The sequence below is a fragment of the Delphinapterus leucas genome, chromosome 7 (assembly GCF_059928025.1).
Source record: "Delphinapterus leucas isolate spDelLeu-1000000601 "Yukka" chromosome 7, BTC_Dleu_Yukka2, whole genome shotgun sequence".
Classification (NCBI taxonomy): Eukaryota; Metazoa; Chordata; class Mammalia; order Artiodactyla; family Monodontidae; genus Delphinapterus; species Delphinapterus leucas.
In genome coordinates, this window is record NC_143135.1 from 29,542,148 (window position 1) to 29,564,508 (window position 22,361).

At 36.4% G+C, this 22,361-nt stretch overlaps 1 protein-coding gene across 4 annotated transcripts in view; it reads right to left on the bottom strand.

Annotated features, from left to right (window-relative positions):
• Positions 1–386: 386 nt before the first annotated feature.
• Positions 387–22,361, bottom strand: part of METTL15 (methyltransferase 15, mitochondrial 12S rRNA N4-cytidine) — a 219,896-nt gene continuing 197,921 nt past the window's right edge. For all 4 annotated transcript variants that reach the window (XM_089915024.1, XM_022583727.2, XM_022583728.2 and 1 more), the window contains one exon: positions 387–21,989. In XM_089915024.1, the coding sequence (XP_089771150.1) occupies positions 21,544–21,989 (446 nt within the window). In that variant the 3' untranslated portion in view covers positions 387–21,543. The remainder of the gene's footprint in view (positions 21,990–22,361) is intronic.

Below are 22,361 nucleotides of genomic sequence, written 5' to 3' on the forward strand. Positions count from 1 at the left end.
GAAAATGTTCTACATCTCAATCTGGTATATATACAGAACTGCTGATTAAAATATGTAACTTTTGGGCTACCCTGGTGGCACAGTGGTTAAGAATCTGCCTGCCAATGCAAGGGACACGGATTCGAGCCCTGGCCTGGGAAGATCCCACATGCCACGGAGCAACTAAGCCTGTGCGCCACAACTATTGAGCCTGAGCTCTAGAGCCTGCAAGCCACAACTACTGAGCTCACATGCCACAACTACTGAAGCCTGCATTCCTAGAGCCCATGCTCCACAAGAGAAGCCATGACAATGAGAAGCCCGTGCACCGCAACAAAGAGTAGCCCCTGCTCACCGCAACTAAAGAAAACCCGCGCACAGAAATGAAGACCCAACACAGCCATAAATAAATAAATAAATAAATAAATTTATTAATAAAATAAAATATGTAACTTTTTCCTCATTTAAAAATATATTTAAAGGAAAGAAATAGATCAGGTAACTTTAAACACATTCACAATTAAACAGTGTTAACAGTGTTATTAGATTCTAGAGAGATATGATTCCTTACAGAAGACTCTAAGCCTGAAGACTGCTCTCTCCTTTTTAAAACAGATATTATTTTAAAAAATAAATAATAACCCCTCCTCCCCCCAAAACAGAGATATAGTGTTAAAAAAAAAAGAGCATAAAGAATGCTAGCAGCTATGTCTCTTGTTCTCCCCTTCCCCTTTGTCCCTTTATTTTCTTAAAAAAAAATATGTATTAGTAGCCTTGCTTCTACTGTCAAATAGCCATGAGTCAGGCCTGACAAAGTAAGCTGCAGGCCTGTGCAGAGGAGGCCAACCTCAGCACAGGGCAGGTCCATTTGCAAAGAGGGCGGGGGTCTAGCAGTATCAGAAGATCGGCTGCATCCAGAGAGAAAGCAAATAAATAAATACATCAAGAACAATGATGAGTTGGGTTTCTCACTACTGGGACAGGGTTAGAGATATGGAAAAATATAAAACTGGAACACACCCAGCCGGCATTGGATTAGAATTGGATGTACCAAGGTGAGAAATAGTTATCACAGATAGATACAGAAATAAATATAAACGTATGTGTAGTTCCTAGCCATCTGCTAAAAGGGCTTGGAAACAGTGGCATCCCAGTAGTAATGAGCACCTAGTGATCATATCTTGGTTTCAAATAGTAAAACGAACAGGACTCCTTGAAGAAATGACTGAATCCAGGGCTGGAACTGGGAGAGAAGATGATTAGCCTGGAACATCTTTGGTAACAGAAAGTAAGGAGATGCTCAAAGAAGGATGAGGGCGTATCAAAAGGACACAGAAGTAAAATTGAAGGGACCCTAACTGGCCAAATAAAAAATAAAAATATAAGTGTTAATAAATTAAATAAGATATTCTAAAAAACAACTGGCTCATCTTTAAAAATGCCAAGATGATGAAAGCTAAAGTAAGTAAAATATGGGTGCAAGAGGAGGACACTCTAAATTCTGCTCGGAGATGTCAGGGAAGGTTTACCAAAGGAGATGATATGCATGTACTCTGGTAAAATGAAGTTGTTATATAACTACAGAGGAAGTAATTTTAGGCATAGGAGACATTTTCAAATGTGTAGAGTGCTGAGCACTGTAGTGAGTTGGGTGTACCTAGAACACACAGAGATGGTAAAGGCAGATGGGGAGGTGATGTGGGACCAAATTATGATGGGCCACTTCCTCTTCTTTTGTACAGTGTTAGGAGCACATGCAGTTTGAGAAATTGAAAGAGCCATTTGAGCTGATGTATTCGTCCAGGCCCTCTGAGAAGTAGACTCCAAGCCAGAATTAAATGCGCACGGAGTTTATTAAGAGAACTACCTGCATGAAAGGAAATAAGGAGGAAGCTGAAGAAGTCTGGGAGAGCCATCAGACTGATGCAAGTCTGACCCTGTGTAAGGAGAGGTAAGGAAGTTTGGATGGAAGTTTCAGCAGAGCCATTTGTGAGTCCTTCAGTCAAAGCTGACTGTCAAGTACTCCCCATCTCTCAGAAATGGGTCTGTATTTGCATTCCTACCTCACTCAATTATTGGTGGGAAGCAGCCCACGGCAGGCACAGCCTCAGTGCAAATGCAGGGATGAACTTCAGAGAGCAGCAGCTTGGACCCTTAGTCAATTATGCTCCCTGTAGTAGGAGGCAGCCTTCTCATGGCCAGAACATTTGAGTTTTGGATGATGAAAAGGATTTAACTGTTAGAAGAGGTGAAGGTTATTACAAGGAGAGGTGTGAAGGAGCTTAAATTCAAGCATTTAGTACTTCACCTCGTTCTTTTTGAAGTATCAATATTCTTTTAGTTACTAAGGAATCTGGCATTTTTGAGCTGAGCTGTGAGCACATTTATCAGTCTGCAGTAAATAAACATGGACAACTAATCCTGGAGAATGCACCAACTTGCTTTGGCTTCTTCATGTAGTTAAGTCTTCTGTGTTTTGTCTGGTCCATCTGTGGAGGCTAACTTAGATATCACATAACTGTGTTCATTTTCTCTGGAATTATTTTGATCCATCATTGTAACACACACTGTTTTACACTCAGCAGAAGCTGCTTTGTAATTGTACATGCTTTACACTAATAGGGAAATAAACTTTATTTATATTTGGTAGAAAATCACATTTTTTTCCTTAAACATTAGGTTCATGTTGTGGGAAAAGCTGGTAATGAGGAATAGCAAAAGGGTCTGATTTTTTTTTTTAATAAATTTTTGGCTGCGTCGGGTCTTCGTTGCTGCACACAGGCTTTCTCTAGTTGCGGCGAGTGGGGACTACTCTTTGTTGTGGTGCGTGGGCTTCTCATTGCAGTGGCTTCTCCTGCTGTGGAGCACAGGCTTCAGTTGTGCCTCGCGGGCTGTAGAGCGCAGGCTCAGTAGTTGTGGCACACGGGCTTAGTAACGCTCTGCAGCATGTGGGATTTTCCCTGACCAGGGCTCGAACCCGTGTCCCACGCATTGGCAGGTGGATTCTTTACCACTGCACCACCAGGGAAGTCCCAAGTGTCTTTGATTTTGAAAAGGTTGGGAACAATTGAAATCAACTGACCCTGTTGAGGTCCTGTTGAGCTTGAAAAGACTATGAATCCATGCTGCATTTTCAGGTTGCTTTAGCCTTCTTAACTGCAAATTTCCTAAACCTTATTAAAGAAAGGAAATTATTTTTCTAGACTCATTTTACCTGGTTTGGAGTCCTCTCATTCTTTATCAAGTGCCTAAAAAGTTCTCCAAATTGCATAAGTAACAACTATAAAATGACTCATTGCATTTCTTTCAGTGAGTAATGCAATTAACACTACAATATTGTAGCCATTATTTTAAAAAATTCTTATTAATGATTATTAACTACTAGCATGAGGGTTTTTTTTACCTCTGAGAAAAAGATTCAAGATGCCCATTATAGCTTTTAACAAACTTAACAGTGTGTCCTTTCCTCAAAGGATGATGTGTCTGTTCCAAACGATGCCATTTAAAAACACAACAGAGCACTTCATTGGATTAAAAAAAAGAAAAAAATGGTGCCTGGAAAAATTGGGGGGAAGTTTTTCCATTTGATGGCAAGAAAACTGTTATTCTAAAAATGAAATGCGTATAAGAAGTAGTTTAACTGAGGAATCACGCTAAAGATGTCTCTGTAAAATAGCTGCTGCATATGAACTGCAGTTTTGGCATTTAGTCTTCAAGACTATTCACGTAAATGCTCTATAATACCTGAATAAGATAGCAATATTTTTTTGTGTGGTGAAGGGGATGGGGAGAGAAGAATCCCCATCCCCCTTTAAAAGAATAATCATTAACTTTAAATATCTTTCATTATAAGCACCATTCCTGGTTTCATATATGCTGTGGTTACTTGCTCCTCATCAGGAATGCACCGATTTACCCAGAATTCACACTCAACTTTTAATGCTGATCTGAACGGCAACCCTGGTATAGTCAGGCTGAAACAATTTTTAGAGGGGATGTTAGAATGAATTGGCTTGATTTTGGATGTGGGTACAAAGATCTGTTTTGGTTATTTTATTTTTAAGGCTGTTTTGTAGCTGCACGAAATCCACTGGCCCATTACAGAAGAGGAATGAAAAGATGTAGCTTCTTCATTGTCAGGATCACTGCACTGCATGACTTCAGGGGGTATGGCTTATATCCTCCTCCATGTGTGATACAGTACAATAGAAGAAACTGTTTATTCATTTATTACCAGATAGTTATTATGGGAGAGAGTGTTTTTTGAAAGGTGAAAAGCTGATCACTGATATAACAAAGCCAGATATACAGAAAAATTGACATTTATTCCAGATTTAAAACTGTGCTGTCCAATATGGTAGCTACTAGACACCTATAGCTTTCAAGAACCTATAATTCTTGAAATGTAGCAAGTCCAAATTGAGATGTGCTGTAAGTGTAAAACACATACCGGATTTTAAGGACTTAGTATATAAAAAAAGGAATGTAAACTATCTTATTTTTATATTGATTATATGTTAAAATATATTGGATATATTAGTTTAACTAGATTATACTATTAAAATTAATTTCAATTATTCTCTTTTACTTTTCTCAATGTGGCTTCTCAAAATTTAAAATTACAATGTGGCTCAAATTGGTGGCTTGCATTATATTTCTATCGGACAGCACTAGTCTGGAGTATTTGATCTACTCAGACCCTCAGAAATCATTTCATCCCTTCTATTCTTTGTGTCTAGCACAAAACTCCTACAGGAGCCCAGATTAGCCTTACTGGGACACTGCCCGGGTTGGTTGATGCCAAGATTGGAATCCTCTAAAACAAAGTAGGAAACTTGAAGCATCAGGAATGAATAAGCCAAATGAGTTTAATAGGTAGAAATTGTCAACATTTATCCTTTGACTGTCACAGGGTCAGATTTGGGAAATGTGGCTTGAATCGAGATGTTTCTCTAGTGCAAAAGTCATTGAACTGGAGCCCATCATAGACATGAGGGTGTTTTATAAACCCCTTGATATTATACAAAATTAATGTGTATGTGCTTTTTCATATAGAGAGACTCTAATTTTAATTAGATTCTCAAAAAAGACAATGGCTTCAAAAAATTAAGAATTCTAATTCTAGGATGAAATGGCTCATTCAGATAGGTTATACCACAATTACTGTTAGGTGGCCATCCATGTCTAAGAATATTAGTCTTCTCAATAATGTGCATTCACGGGTCATGGAAATCAAAGTTCATAAAGTTCAAAGAACAAGTATAACTAACAATAAGTGTAAGGCAGGAAGACTATTAATGACATTACAAGGAAAGGCCAATTACGTCCCAGGAAACAAAGCTGGTGATGATTCAGCACACAATTCCTATTGCTCTCACACTAAAAGGATCAGTTATACATCCCTTGGTATCCATGGGCGATTGGTTCCAGGACCCCCACGGATACCAAAATCTATGGATGCTCAAATTCCTTATACAAAATGGCACAGTATTTGTACATTCTCTTGTATACTTTAAATAATCTCTAGATTACTTATAATACCTAATACAGTGTGAATACTATGTGGTTTCCTGAATGAGGCAAATACAAATTTTGCTTTTTACAACTTTCTGGTTATATTTTTACCAAATATTTTCGACCCAAGGTTGGTTGAATATACAGATACAGAACCCACAGATATGAAGGGCTGACTGTAAATCCAGTTCTGCCTGGAAGAAGAAAACTTCATTCATTTAGTCATTCCTTTGTGTTCTTATAGAATTTTAACTTCTATTATAGTATTTAGCCTGTTATAGTCTAACTTTTCAGAACTTACATAACTGTCTCAGTTTATACTATAATGTGGTTCTTCAAGGACAAGGGGCACACCATTTCTTTTCACTTTTACCCCCAGCACCTAGCAAACAGACACTCAATAGATGTCGCTGAGTCAAATGATAAATTAATGGTTGTCTGATTTCTACATATCTCAGAATAAAAGATAGTAAGTGAAACAAATACAGCTTGAAAGATTAAAATTTAATGGAGAGCTAAATAAAAGGCCAGAGCCATGTAGTTTTAGTCAAATGACCAGATTTTACATTTGACCCTGTTCAATGTTCACAAATTGAACTAAGCTACAGAACGATTGCACACAGATTGCAGCTGTGATACACTTCTCCCAGGTCTAAACAGCACTGATTCATTCACCACAGTTCGTTTGCAAGTGAAGGAAACAAACTTTTAAGTTAGAGAAATATAAGCAGTCTTAGATCTGGGAGTCATCAGGAAATGTCTGGTGCTTTAAAGAACTGACTGAAAGTTAAACAGGTTAACGTGACATTTCAAAGGGATTTTGAAATTCAATAGCTTCCTCTAGCAGCTGATGTTTATTCTCTGGTTGTAAAAGGCAAATGTTGAATTTCTTCAAAGGAACAATGATAGATTCTAGAATAACTAGACAGGTTCAACATTCATGATAGTTGTTTTTTTCCCCTTCTCCCTAACCCCTCCCTACCCCATGAAAATCACATATGTATGTACAAAACAGAAAATGCGAAAGTCATCTGGCTGGCTCTTAAACATGGTTTTCATCATCATCAGAGAGATTTCTGTGTGAAAACTGTAATTTATAGATTCAGAAGAAGTAGGTATGGTGCCATTAAAAAGAGAAAAGCAAAATCATAAACCATATATGTAAATCCAAGAAGAGGACATATTCTTTTTTTCTTGCCATATCAGCACTGTGCAGAAATGTAAGATGTTTACTATCATTTGAGTGAAAGTTCCATGAGTTGAATAATCCTCTCCAGTAGTACATTTTCTTTCATTTTTAATATTTACTTATTTGAAGTATAGTTGATTTACAATATTATATTAGTTTCAGGTGTACAACATAGTGATTCAATATTTTTATAGATACTTCATTTAAAGTTATTAAAAATAGTGGCTATATTTCCCTGTGCCGTACAATATACCCTTGTTGCTCATCTATTTTATACATAGTAGTTTGTATCTCTTAATCCCATACCCCTATCCTGCTCCTCCCTCATTTCCTCTCCCTACTGATAATCACTAGTGTGTTCTCCATATTTGTGCATCTGTTTTTATATATACATATTTATTTTTAATATTCCACATATAAGTGATAACATATAGTATTTGTCTTTATCTGATATTTCACTAAGCATAGTACTCTCTAGGTCCAACCACACTTTTGCAAATGGCACAATTTCATTCTTTTTCATGGTTGAGTAATATTCCATGTGTGATATATAGATATATATAGTAATATTCCATGTGATATATATATATATACACATACACACACACACACACATACACACACATATCTATATATCCACCTCACATCTTCTTTATCCATTCTTCTGTTGGTGGACACTTAGGTTGTGTCCATATCTTGGCTATTGTAAATAATGCTGCCATGAACATTGGGGTGCATATATTTTTTCGAATTATTGTTTTCATTTTTTTCAGATATATACCAGCAGTGACATTGTTGGATCATATGGCAGCTTTACTTTTAGTTTTTTGAGAAAACTCCATACTGTTTTTCACAGTGGCTGCACTAATTTACATTTCCACTAACAGTGTATAAGCCTTCCCTTTTTTTCACATCCTTGCCAACATTTGTTATTTGTGGTCTTTTTTATGATAGCCACTCTGACAGGTGTGAGGTGATATCTCATTCTGGTTTTGATATGCATTTTTCTGATGATTAGTGATGTTGAGATGAAGCAATTTGAAAGCAATAGAAAGAAATGGATTGGAAGAATTAATATTGTTAAAGTGTCCAGAGTACCCAAAGCAATCTACAGATTTAATGCAATCTCTATCAAAATACCCATGATATTTTTCATAGAACTAGAACAAATAATCATAACACGTATATGGAACCACAAAAGACCCTGAATGACCAAGGCAATCTTGAGAAAAAAGAACAAAGGTGGAGGTATCACACTCCCTAACTTCAGACTATACTACAAAGCTACAGTAATAAAAACAGCATGGTACTGGCACAAAAACTGAAACACACATCAATGTAACAGACCTCTTAAACTCATACTTTTGGTGAGTTCTGTTAATTTTACATTCTCAAGACTTATGTTTGCATTCCGATCCGTAGCAATAATTCCCACGGTTGTTTACTCTTAGTTCTGTATTTACATGCATTCAAAGCTTATCCTAGTACATTTTATAAAACTTCTCCCTTAACTGATATTTTGTTTTGTATTTTGGTTTGCTGGATTCCATCAGTACCCCCTCCCCTCAAAAGATCATGTGAGCGATATTCCCTGAGAATGTGCATTGCCTATGATTTTGGCTTCCAGTGGGTTTTAAGATGCTGTTCCTAGGAAGTTTTGGGGGTCCTTGAAACTGTAACTTGATGTCTTTCATCAGTTTGGGGACATTCTCAGCCATTCTCTATCCAAATGTGGCTTCTGTTCTATTTTATTTCTCCTTTTGGGATTCTAATTACACATGAATTAGACTTCTCATTGTAACTCCAATGCCTCTTGTACTCTTTTTTTTTTCTTTTTGTCTCCATGCTTTATTCTGGATATTTCCTTCTGAAATAACTTCTAGTTCACTATTTATCTTTAGCTGTGTATAATCTGCTCATAAACCAGTCCACTGAGTTCATAAGCTTGGGTACTATATTTTTCAGTTCTATAATTTTTGTTTTATTCTTTATAGTTTCCAGTTTATTTTCCTTGAACATATTTATAGCACTTGTCTGAATACCCCCCTGCCCTAGTGCGTTTTATTACCTGGATTTCTCTCTCTTTTAAAAATCATGCTTTGTCTCTTCATGACTGACTAATTTCTGATTTAGTGATGGACACTAAATATGAAATATTACTGAAATGATTTGTGTGTAAGAATTTGTTTTTCCCAAAAGAGTATCTAAAATTGCTTTTATGAGGAATTTAGGGACTCTAGCGTCCAGGATCAATTTAATCCAATTCAAGGACTAAGATAATTTGAAACTGAGCTTCAGTTCCTTCAAGGTCCAGTTGGCTTTGAGTTCACCTGTACTCCCTAAAGACTGTCATCAGAAGTTCTGTTTAGTTTCTCAGCTGCCACTTCTGGAATTGGCAACTGGCAGCTACAAATGCTGGGCTAACCTCTTTGGGTTTCCTTCTTCTCCTGGATATTTTTCACTGCCTTATTAACCCTCTGGTGCTTTCAAAATGAATTCTTATTAAAAAAATCTTTTCTAGGTTTTCTAGTTGTTCTGAATGGGATGGTTGGTCCAAATTATTGTTTGCCATTACCAAAGCTGAAATCCTGGTTGTTGGTACACACCTTACTTTTTTTAAAAAAATTATTTTATTTATTTATTTTTGGCTGTGTGGGGTCTTTGTTGCTGCACACAGACCTTCTCTAGTTGCGGCAAGCAGGGGTTACTTTTCATTGTGGTGCACGGGCTTCTCATTGCGGTGGCTTCTCTTGCTGTGGAGCACGGGTTCTAGGTGCACGGGCTTCAGTAGTTGTAGCACATGCAGGCTCAGTAGTTGTGGCTCACAGGCTATAGAGCGCAGGCTCAGTAGTTGTGGTGCATGGGCTTAGTTGCTCAGCGGTATGTGGCACCTTCCCAGGTCAGGGCTTGAACCCAAGTCCCCTGCATTTCCAGGCAGATTCTTAACCACTGCATCATGAGGGAAGTCCAGGACACACCTTACTTAATTTGATGTCAATTTTAACTTCCAGGAAGACTCCAATCTCTGTTATTTCCACTGTCTGTTATCTTGGCAGGATACTCATCTCTCATTTACTCCATGGATGATCATGGAGTAATTTTCACAGTACTGCCTTCACTAAATGCACATCCCTAGAACTACCTATACCTTGTGAACAACTCACAGGAGACATGGTCTGGCTTTACGGGACAGAGAAAGAGGATTTAGTCAAGGAATCAGAGTTAGAGAGAAAAAGCTACAGGAGTGATTTTGGAGAATACAATGGAGAACAGATTTTTATGGAACGATAGATGAACATTATCAAATGCTGAAGAGATCAGGAAAGTGAAGAGGGAGATTAGGATACAGGGCCTGGTAATTAAGAGGTCACCATTAATACTTAAGAGAATAGTTTCTATAGAGAGTATACTGGAATTGGATAAGTGAAATATAGATGAAGAGTTGGAGACTTTCTTTAGGAGGTCAAGATATGAAAGAAAACAGAATGATGGGGGGTATTTTGGTAAGGAAAACAGAGTCAAGGAGAGATTTTAGTTATTATGATTTGCTTTTAGCATGGTTCACTTTTGAATATGTTTGTAGACTGAAGGAAAGATACCAGTGGAGAATGGATTCAAGACTGAAGAGGGCAAGAAAATTGACTGAACTAAGTCCTAGAGAAGACAGAAAGAAAAGGAGTCAGGATAAGCTCTCTGATGAGAAACAGGAGGACAAAATGGAGATAAAGTAAGAGATTTATAAATTCTGAGACAAAGGTAAGTGGGTGGGAATTACATAGATCCAGTTCTAATAATATATGTTTCAGTGGTGCTGCAAGAGAAGATCATCAGCTCATTCTAAGTGTGAACTGTCTATTTACCTTTCATGTTATTTTCCCCTGAACACCTGCAACATACACACTTTATTGGTCCTTTAGTCTCTCCGCGTTGACTTTAGAGTGCAGAAATAGGAAACTTCTTAAATACTCCTTTAGAAATCTTCCATCTATCATAAAATACTCATTTTCCCTCCTCAAAATGTATTTTGGAGAATCTTACTAAAAGGACCACTTAGGTTGGACACTTACTCATATGTAACTGTAGGACAAATAACATTCTCTGACCTAAATGAATGTCAAATACCTTGAGCAACTGGTTCGTTTCTTCCCAGTTTGTTTTCTTATAAATGGAAACTCCACAAGGGCAATAACTGTGTGTTTTATAGGCCTTGTCAAGGTATAGCAAACACTGCGGATGTTAAATAAATAATAAATAGGAATAAAATTCCCAAATAATAAACCGATTATAAACCCAATCAACTACTACTAGTGATGCAGAGGCTGCACTTAAAACTACCAGGAAAAAAGTACATACCTCCTTAACCACGGTGTCCAGAAATGTGAGTTACATTGTGGTAATTATGACTTTCAGTTAACTCATAAATATTTACTATTTCCTATTTGATTCATAGTAACCTGATGAGAAAGTACCAATACTGTACTCATTTTGACGTGAAATAAATGAGGATTCAGGATACTACAGAGCTATTCAGCTAATATATTCAAACCTGGAATTCGAGCTTGCTTTTCTGACTCCAAAGCCAATGGTTTTATTTACAAGGCTATACAAACTTCCCCTCAATTTAGCACTTATAAGAGTTGGATGATAATGCTTTTCCACGTGAAAGAATGAGGAATCATACCATTTGATTGTTTAACAATACAGATCCTCACCTTCTGCACGGCAGACAAGTATTACTGGCCAAGCATAAAGATAGAGTTTAATGAACAGAAGCTATTACTCAAGAATCAGAAATGGAGCATGTCCTCTTGTTTGATTTCAGCTTTGTATTCTAACATTTGGGCAGTGATATATTTAATAGGGCATATGCTAATGGCAGAAAATCTGTCCTTAAATACCCTGTATTTAAGGTAAAGAATTGCCTAAGGAGATGTTACATTACCAAAAAGGCAAACTTCTACTTTGCATAACAGAGCATTACATTTTATTTCTTTACTTTGATGTCTAACAATCTTGGTAAATTATGTGAGAAGAGAGTGAGGTGGCCAAAACGTCTGTGAAGAATTATAAGGTCCACCTAAATGATAAGTATTATGAAATATCATCACTGCATCTCGCATTAATTAATTCTATTGAAGTTTTAATGCTTTTGAAAATTTAGGCTGTAACAAGACAAAAAAAATTTACATTTAAACTATCTCTTAGTATTCCTGCAGATCACGCTGTGTGTTACCAAATATTAGTTGGGAATAGTAGCTATAAACAGATGAAATTTGAGAAAACAATATAAAAATAGTTATGCTTGTTATACAATATAGCTGCTTTAGAATATCACGCTGAGTTTTACAAACCATACTTCATTCAACATTGAATATATGGCATTGTGTTTCTGAGAAAAATTTATCTCCAATCAGGATTTCTGTCATTAAATTTATATTTGTCAAGAACCTCAAAAAATTCCCTTCACATTTTAATACTTATCTCTTTCTATTATGGAATGTTGTTTAGACACAAAAAAATCTATCAGAATACTGCAGCACTCAAGAAAACGCAATAGAAAAATACATTAAAATAAAAATTACAGATTTTAACCAGAAGCAATTTTTAGTTAATCCTTACCCATTACTAAGAATCTAACATGTAGTTCTTAGCTTGTGAGAGTACATGCTAATATTGCATATTTCTTTTTCTAGAGTAAATGTGAAATATAAATGAATGTCATCTCCGATGGCATAAGAAATTCACATGTAAAAAGAGAGAGGGAAAGGGAAGGAGTATAAAAAGAAGAAAAGAATTGAGAGAGGTGTTTTTGATTTCTTCCTAAATGGTCAGGCTTTAATCTATACTTATTGAATGAACATATCCAAGTATTTATCTTCTTTAACCAAATGAAAGTGCTGCTATAAATTTTGTATCTGTTGTACATTTTGAATTTTCCATTAAGAACTGTCTCATACTTTTTGAATAAGATTTCAAATGAAATTTTAAAAAATTCTACAGTATAAATACATGACTATCTCTGCTTCTCATTTAAAAACAGAAATTAGAATAAGGAATTTTATAAACCTCTGAAGATATGTAATACTCTGCAAACATTAAAGAAAATACGATTTTCAACAATTTGCAAGAGAATTTGAAGAGATTTTAGTTAATCTCAAAAACCTAGTTACAGAGGTTGGTTCAAGATGGCGGAGTAGAAGGACGTGCTCTCACTCCCTCTTGCAAGAGCTCCGGAATCACAACTAACTGCTGAACAATCATCAATAAGAAGACACTAGAACTTACCAAAAAAGATACCCCACATCCAAAGACAAAGGACAAGCCACAATGAGATGGTAGGAGGGGTGCAATCACAATAAAATCAAATCCCATAACTGCTGGGTTGGTAACTCACCAACTGGAGAACACTTATACCACAGAAGTCCACCCACTGGATTTAAGGTTCTGAGACCCACGTCAGATTTCCTAACCTGGGGGTCTGGCAACGGGAGGAGGAATTCCTAGAGAATCAGACTTTGAAGGCTAGTGGGATTTGACTGCAGGACTTCGACAGGACTGGGGGACACAGACTCCACTTTGGAGAGCACACACAGTAGTGTGCTCATCAGGACCCAGGGGCAGGAGCAGTGACCCCATAGGAGACTGAACCAAACCTATCAGCTAGTGTTGGAGGGTCTCCTGCAGAGGCTGGGGGTGGCTGTGTCTCACCGTGAGAACAAGGACACTGACAGCAGAAGTTCGGGGAACTCCTTGGCGTGAGCCCTCCCAGAGTCTGTCAATAGCCCCATCAAAGAGCCCGGGTAGGCTTCAGTGTTGGATCGCCTCAGGCCAAACGACCAACAGGGAGGGAACACAGCCCTATCCATTAGCAGACAAGTGGATTAAAGTTTTACTGAGCTCTGCCCACAAGAGCAACAGTCAGCTCTACCCACCACCAGTCCCTCCCATCAGGAAACTTGCACAAGCCTCTGAGATAGCCTCATCCACCAGAGGGCAGACAGCAGAAGCAAGAATAACTACAATCCTGCAGCCTGTGAAACAAAAAACACATTCACAGAAAGATAGACAAGATGAAAAGGCAGAGGGATATGTACCAGATGAAGGAAAGAGGTAAAACCCTAGAAAAACAATTAAATGAAGTGGAGATAGGCAACGTTCCAGAAAAGGAATTCAGAATAATGATAGTGAAGATGATCCAGGATCTCGGAAAAAAGAATGGAAGCAAAGATTGAGAAGATGCAAGAAATGTTTAACAAAGACCTAGAAGAAACAGAGATGAACAAACAAACAAAAAGAGATGAACACTACAATAACTGAAATGAAAAATACACTAGAAGGAATAAATAGCAGACTAACTGAGGCAGAAGAATGGATAAGTGACCTGGAAGATAGAATGGTGGAATTCACTGCTGCAGAACAGAATAAAGAAAAAAGAATGAAAAGAAAGGAAGACAGCCAAAGAGACCTCTGGGACAACATTAAACACAACAACATTCACATTATAGGGGTCCCAGAAGGAGAAGAGAGAGGGAAATGACCAGAGAAAATATTTGAAGAGATTATAGTCGAAAACTTCCCTAATATGGGAAAGGAAATAGCCACCCAAGTCCAGGAAATGCAGAGAGTCCCATACAGGACAAACCCAAGGAGAAACACACCAAGACACATAGTAATCAAACTGGCAAAAATTAAAGAAATAGAAAAATTATTGAAAGCAGCAACGGAAAAACGACAAATAACATACAAGGAAACTCCCATAAGGTTAACAGCTGATTTCCCAGCAGAAACTCTACAAGCCAGAAGGGAGTGGCATGACATAATTAAAGTGATGAAAGGGAAGAACCTGCAACCAAGATTACTCAAGCCAGCAAGGATCTCAATCAGATTGGATGGAGAAATCAAAAGCTTTACAGACAAGCAAAAGCTAAGAGAATTCAGTGCCACCAAACCAGCTCTACAAAAAATGCTAAAGGAACTTCTCTAAGTGGGAAACACAAGAGGAGAAAAGGACCTACAAAACAAACCCAAAACTATTAAGAAATGGTAAGAGGAACATACATATCGATAATTACCTTAAACGTGAATGGATTAAATGCTCCAACCAAAAGACACAGGCTTGCTGAATGGATACAAAAACAAGACCCATTCATATGCTGTCTACAAGAGACCAACTTCAGACCTAGGGACACATACAGACTGAAAGTGAGGGGATGGAAAAAGATATTCCATGCAAATGGAAATCAAAAGAAAGCTGGAGTAGCAATATTCATATCACATAAAATATACTTTAAAATAAAGAATGTTACAAGAGACAAGGAGGGACACTACATAATGATCAAGGGATCAATTCCAAAAGAAGATGTAACAATTATAAATACATCTGAACCCAAGATAGGAGCATCTCAATACATAAGGCAAATGCTAACAACCATAAAAGGGGAAATCGACAGTAGCACAGTCATACTAGGGGACTTTAACACCCAACTATCACCAATGGACAGATCATCCAAAATGAAAATAAATAAGGAAACACAAGCTTTAAATGACACAATAGACCAGAGAGACTTAACTACTATAGTACATTCCATCCAAAAACAGCTGATTACACTTTCTTCTCAAGTGCGCACAGAACATTCTCCAGGATAGATCACATCTTGGGTCACAAATCAAGCCTCAGTAAATTTAAGAAAACTGAAATCATATTAAGCATCTTTTCTGACCACAACACTATGAGATTATCAATTATAGGGAAAAAAATGTAACAAACACAAACACATGGAGGCTAAACAATACATTACTAAATGACCAAGAGATCACTGAAGAAATCAAAATGGAAATCAAAAAATACCTAGAGACAAATGACAATGAAAACATGATGATCCAAAACCTACGGGGCACAGAAAAAGCAGTTCTAAGACAGAAGTTTACAGCAATACAAGCCTACCTCAAGAAACAAGAAAAACCTCAAATAAACAATCTAACCTTACACTTAAAGGAAGTAGAGAAAGAAGAACAAAGAAAACCCAAAGTTTGCACAAGGAAAGAAATCATAAAGATCAGAGCAGAAATAAGTGAAATAGAAACAAAGAAAACAAATAGCAAAGATCAATAAAGCTAAAAGTTGGTTCTTTGAGAAGATAAACAAATTGATAAACCATTAGCCAGACTCATCAAGAAAAAGAGGGAGAGGACTCAAATCAATACAATAGAAATGAAGAAGGAGAAGTTAAAACAGACACTGCAGAAATACAAAGCATCCTAAGAGACTACTACAAGCAACTCTATGCCAATAAAATGGACAACCTGGAAGAAACGGACAAATTCTTAAAAGGTATAACTTTCAAAGACTGAACCAGGAAGAAATAGAAAATATGAACAGACCAATCACAAGTAATGAGATTGAAACTGTGATTAAAAATCTTCCAACAAACAAAAATACAGGACCAGATGGATTCACAGGTGAATTCTATCAAACATTTAGAGAACAGCTAACATCCATTCTTCTCAAACTCTTCCAAAAAGTTGCAGAGGAAGGAACACTCCCAAACTTATTCTATGAGGCCACCAACACCCTGATACCAAAACCAGACAAAGATACTACAAAAAAAGAAAATTACATAAATCAATGAATTTGATAAAGTTGCAGGATACAAAATTAATGCACAGAAATCTCTTGCCTTCCTATACACTAATGATGAAAAATCTGAAACGGAAATTCAGGGAACACTCCCATTTACCATTGCAACAAAAAGAATAAAATACCGAGGAATAAACCCACCTAAGGAGACAAAAGACCTGCATGCAGAAAACTGTAAGACACTGATGAAAGAAATTAAAGATGATACAAACAGATGGAGAGACGTACCATGTTCTTGGATTGGAAGAATCAATACTGTGAAAATGACTATACTACCCAGAGCAATCTACAGACTCAATGCAACCCCTATCAAATTACCAATGGCATTTTTTACAGAACTAGAACAAAAAAATCTTAAAATTTGTATGGAGACACAAAAGACCCCGTATAGCCAAAGCAGTCTTGCGGGAAAAAAATGGAGCTGGAGAAATCAGACTCCCTGACTTCAGACAATACGAGAAAGCTATAGCAATCAAGACAATATGGTACTGGCACAAAAAGAGAAACATAGATCAATGGAACAGGATAGAAAGCCCAGAGATAAACCCACGCACCCATGGCCAACTAATCTATGACAAAGGAGGCAAGGATATACAATGGAGAAAAGACAGTCTCTTCAATAAGTGGTGCTGGGAAAACTGGACAGCTACATGTAAAAGAATGAAATTAGAACATTCCCTAACACCATACACAAAAATAAACTCAAAATGGATTAAAGACCTAGACGTAAGGCCAGAAACTATCAAACTCTTAGAGGAAAACAGGCAGAATGCTCTGTGACATAAATCACAGCAAGATCCTTTTTGACCCACCTCCTAGAGAAATGGAAATAAAACCAAAAATAAACAAATGAGACCTAATGAAACTTAATAGATTTTGCAAAGCAAAGGAAAATACAAACAATACGAAAAGAGAACCCTCAGAATGGGAGAAAATATTTGCAAATGAATCAATGGACAAAGGATTAATCTCCATAGTATATAAACAGCTCATGCAGCTCAATATTAAAAAAACAAACAAATACAAAAATGGGCCGAAGACCTAAATAGACATTTCTCCAAAGAAGACATACAGATGGCCAAGAAGCACATGAAAAGCTGCTCAACATCACTAATTATCAGAGAAATACAAATCAAAACTACAATGAGGTATCACCCCAAAGCAGTTAGAATGTACATCATCAGAAAATCTACAAACAATGAATGCTGGCGAGGGTGTGGAGAAAAGGGACCCCCCTTGGACTGTTGGTGGGAATGTAAATTGATACAGTCACTATGGAGAAGAGTATGGAGGTTCCTTAAAAAAGTAAAAATAGAATTACCATATGACCCAGCAATCCCACTATTGGGCTTATACCCAGAGGAAACCATAATTCAAAAAGACACGTGCACCTCAATGTTCATTGCAGCACTATTTACAGTAGCCAGGGCATGGAAGCAACCTAAATGCCCATCGACAGGCAGATGAATGGATAAAGAAGATGTGGTAAATATATACAATGGAATATTACTCAGCCATAAAAAGGAACAAAATTGGGTCATTTGTAGAGATGTGAATGGACCTACAGACTGTCATATAGAGTAAGTCAGAAAGAGAAAAATAAATATCGTATGTTAACACATATATGTGGAACCTAGAAAAACGGTACAGATGAACTGGTTTGCATGGCAGAAATTGAGACACAGATGTAGAGAACAAACGTATGGACACCAAGCAGGGAAATTGGCGGGGGTGGTGGTGGTGGTGATGGTGGTGTGATGAACTGAGAGATTGGGATTCACGTATGTACACTAATATGTATACAATGGATAACTAATAAGACCCTGCCGTATAAAAAAATAACATTCAATAATTCAAAAAAAAACCTTTGACATACTGTATTCTTTTTTTTTTTTTTTTTAGCGGTACGCAGGCCTCTCACTGTTGTGGCCTCTCCCGTTGTGGAGCACAGGCTCCGGACGTGCAGGCTCAGTGGCCATGGCTCACGGGCCCAGCCGCTCTGCGGCATGTGGGATCTTCCCGGCCCGGGGCACGTACCCGTGTCCCCTGCATCGGCAGGCGGCCTCTTAACTACTGTGCCACCAGGGAAGCCCTGTATTCTCTTATAAACTATTGGTTGTAACATAATAAATAGTTCAATATAAATGAAGCTAAGCACAAACCATATATGACATATTACATGAAATAGAAAAAAAAATAGATATCACATATTACATGAAATAGAAAAAAATATATAGATATGACATAGCCCAAAAATTACCCCCAAAAAGTTACCCTAGAAATTTCAAAAAGGTTACATAACTTTTAATTGTTAAAATGAAATGAATATACAAAATAGGGATATCAATTAAAAATGGTGTGCAGTTATTAAATTTCATTTGTTAATAAGCAATGAACTAAAACCTGTTAACTGATGTCCTACACAATGGGATGGATGTTATATTAAAATGATTGGTAGAGAGCAGTTGATACAAAGATTCTGAAATGTAAAACAACTGTTTGTTTTATATAGCTTATATTTTACTGGAAAAGTAATGTACTTTTCCAATAAAATGTACTAAAATGTATTCATTTCAATAATCTGTTTTATTTTCTATATGTATTGTATGAATTTCCCTAAACCATTCTCCAGAGTTAACAATTTGAAACTCATTCATGTATTTTATTATGCATCCTACAACTAAAACTAAGAGTCAGGTAAGAATGATTGTGGCAAACAGCCTAATTATAGAAAAAAAGCTAATATATTTTTACACTACAACATTTTGAAACCGATTTTGTGTTTATTGAAGAACGATTTTTTCTTCATGAATATTTTTCAAGATTTTTTTTTTTTTGGGTCAGAGTATTAGTTCCTTAGGGCTGCCGTAATAAATTACCACAGATTGGCTGGCATAAAATAGCAGAAATTTATTCTGTCACTGTTCTGGAGCTTGGAAGTCTGAAACCAAGGTGTCAGCAGAGTTATTAGTTCCTACTAAAGTCTATGAGGGAGAATCTATTCCATGCTTCTCTCCTAGCTTCTTATGGTTGCCAGCAATTCTTGGTGTCCCTTGGCTTGTAGATGTATCACTTCAATTTCTGCCTCTACCTTCATGTGGCATTCTTCCCTGTGTCTCTCTCTTCTCCTCTTCTTATAATGACACAGACCTATTGGATTAAGGGCCTTCCCTGCTCCAGTATGACCTCCTCTTAACTACTTACATCTGCAATAGCCATATTTCCACATAAGGTCACATTATGAGGTTTTGGAAAGGACATGAAGTTTGGAAGGATGCCATCCAACCCAGGGCAGTCAATTTCCATTTAACATTAATGAAAAGATTCCTGTATTATATAGCATCCAAAAATGATTGATGAAATAGGTGAATCATTGTTGAATGTTAGATGCGATCTTTTATATTCTGATCAGATACTCAGATGGGCACTTACCTTTGGGAATCATTCTCATTCACAAATATGACGTACATACAAAGAGGAACTTAAATTCTTCAGGAAGGACTGAGGAGATTAAGCTAGGTACTTTCATTTGTTTCTAATTTGAGCATACTGTTCCCTAGAATATTTTCTAATTCTGATTTCACTGCAGAATTGTTCAGATCTGAATAAAGTCTGTAAATTACAAGTGGTAAACAAACTTGGGAACTAAAGCTAAATATTACAGAGGTAGATAAAGTAAGTCTGAGGTAAATTCAAGTATTTAATTCTTATCTTTTGCCCATATAGTTATGCTGATATTTTATTCATTGGATTCACCAACTTAGAGTTTGTAATCATAATTGAGAAGATGAATTTTTCCTGTATTCGAATAAATAGTTTACTGAGCAAATTAATAGTATAAATATGACTTCAAGGGAAACTACTTAAGAAAACAATCATTTACATGCACCTTTAATAAACATGCCCATGTATCCTTTTACTAATTATCACTTATTCATTCTTCAAGTCACAAATCAAGCACCATGTTGTCAGACCTGGTTTCCTTCAGTAGATGAAATCCCTACTAGATGTACTTATGGTACCTTGTACTACTTCTTTATAGCCCTTACCGCTTTGTCAATTTTATACTAATATTTATGATCATTTAACTACCATTGCTCTTCTTGGCTAGACTATAAACTCCACAGGACTAATACTATGGGCTATGTGTATTTTACTCGCCTTTGTTTCTTTGCCTAGTTCAGTACTTGCTGCATAACTGAATAAATTAGAAGTGCATATTAATGTATAAAAAGTTATGTGAATACTGAATCAATTTCATTAATTTGTTAAAGAATCCTCTGCCACGTGAACTTCACCTGAATAAACATTTTACAATTACAATTACTATTTGTAAATAAAAGCATTGATTTTAGTATCTGGAAGAGATAACATACTTTTCCATTTCAAATAGACTTTGAATATTTTGAATAGCCCAATTTAAAGTTGCAGGATTCAAATGATGACAGATTTTTATTTATCAAAAGCATTCTGGGCTATTATTAAACACAATTGACTTTAAATATAAGTTTTGTGAAACACTCTCTGTGAGAGCTATTAGAGCAATTCTACATTTTTAGTTTCTAATATATGAAAACACGGCACATATCATACTGAAAAATCCCTTTAAAACAATGAACACTGTAATTTCAGTAATGAAATTTATCAGTATAATGCATTTTTAAAATACTACTTGAATATTTTAAATTTTCATAGTACCTATATTTGAGAAAGCTATAGTAGTAATTAATTATTCCCAAGTAGGAAAATTAAAATTCATTTTATGATCATTATTAATTATTTGAGTTATAGACAGTCTGTTGCAAATCTGAATATCTAAATTCAGAATTTGGGCATGCAGATAAAATTATAATCTCTCTTTTGACAGCTTGAATTTACATAGTTAAGTAAATACACGTATTGTCTTCTTCTTCTTCTTCTTCTTCTTCTTTTTAAAAAAATTTCCCGGTTAGAGAAAGGACTGCATTTCAAAAGTCAAATATAATGCTAAGATAAACAATTTTTCCAGATTTGAGACACTGCTGCATCTTGAATTGAGCTATCTGTGTCATGCTAATATTTCCTACATTTTCTTTTTGAGAAAAAAATGCTAAATACCCCCTATTTCCACACATATATAGTACATATCTCTATATATCCCACACTTTCTTATATTAGGCCGTTCAGGAATATTACACGAGAAACTGTGAGGAAGAACTTGAAGAATCAGATGATGATAACTTTCTCATAATTTGATAGCTGCTCTAAGCTTGGCTGAGCGTCCTCTGGGGTTATTTTGTACATCTTGATCTTCCGGAGTAAGTACCTTCTTATGCATCACTTTCCACATTAAAGGGGCCCTTCCTATAGAGACTCCTTCCGTGTTTTCATGATCTGAACCCAACTGTGATTTTTGTATCACCTTCTGTCTAGCACTTAGGTTAAACCTTTGTGTCATGCTTATCCCAAGCAGGAATCGTTTGATGATGCGATCCTCCAGTGAATGGAAGGAGAGGGCAACCAGGCGACCACCAGGTCTCAGAAACTTCTGAGCTGTCTTCAGTCCTGTGTAAAGTTCATTGAGTTCATTGTTCACAAATATGCGAAAAGCTTGGAAAGTCTTGGTAGCGATATGGGTAGATCGTTGTAGCAAGTCTTTTCGTGCATAAGTAGCAGATGGAGGAAATGCACCTACAAACAGATTTTGTAAAAACAGGAAAAGAGGACAAATAGGTAACATTAATATTTTCCACTGTAAATTTACTGGGTTGTGTTGTGTGTATATTTAAGGAACTAAGTTTCCTTAGAAAACTGTGTCATTTCATCCATACTTCTCCATTTTATTTCCGAGCCTTCCATCAAAGTTTAAAACTATTCTGTCAGAAACATATTTCAGAACTCTTAAGGGTAAATGGAGTCAAACAAGAGCAGAGAAAGAGAAAAGGGTGAACAAATATTTGAAGAAATAATAATGAAAACCTTCCTAACTTTGATGAAAAATATTAACTCTCAGCTACAAAAAATTCAATGGAACTCAAATAGAATAAACAAAGAAAACTGCAC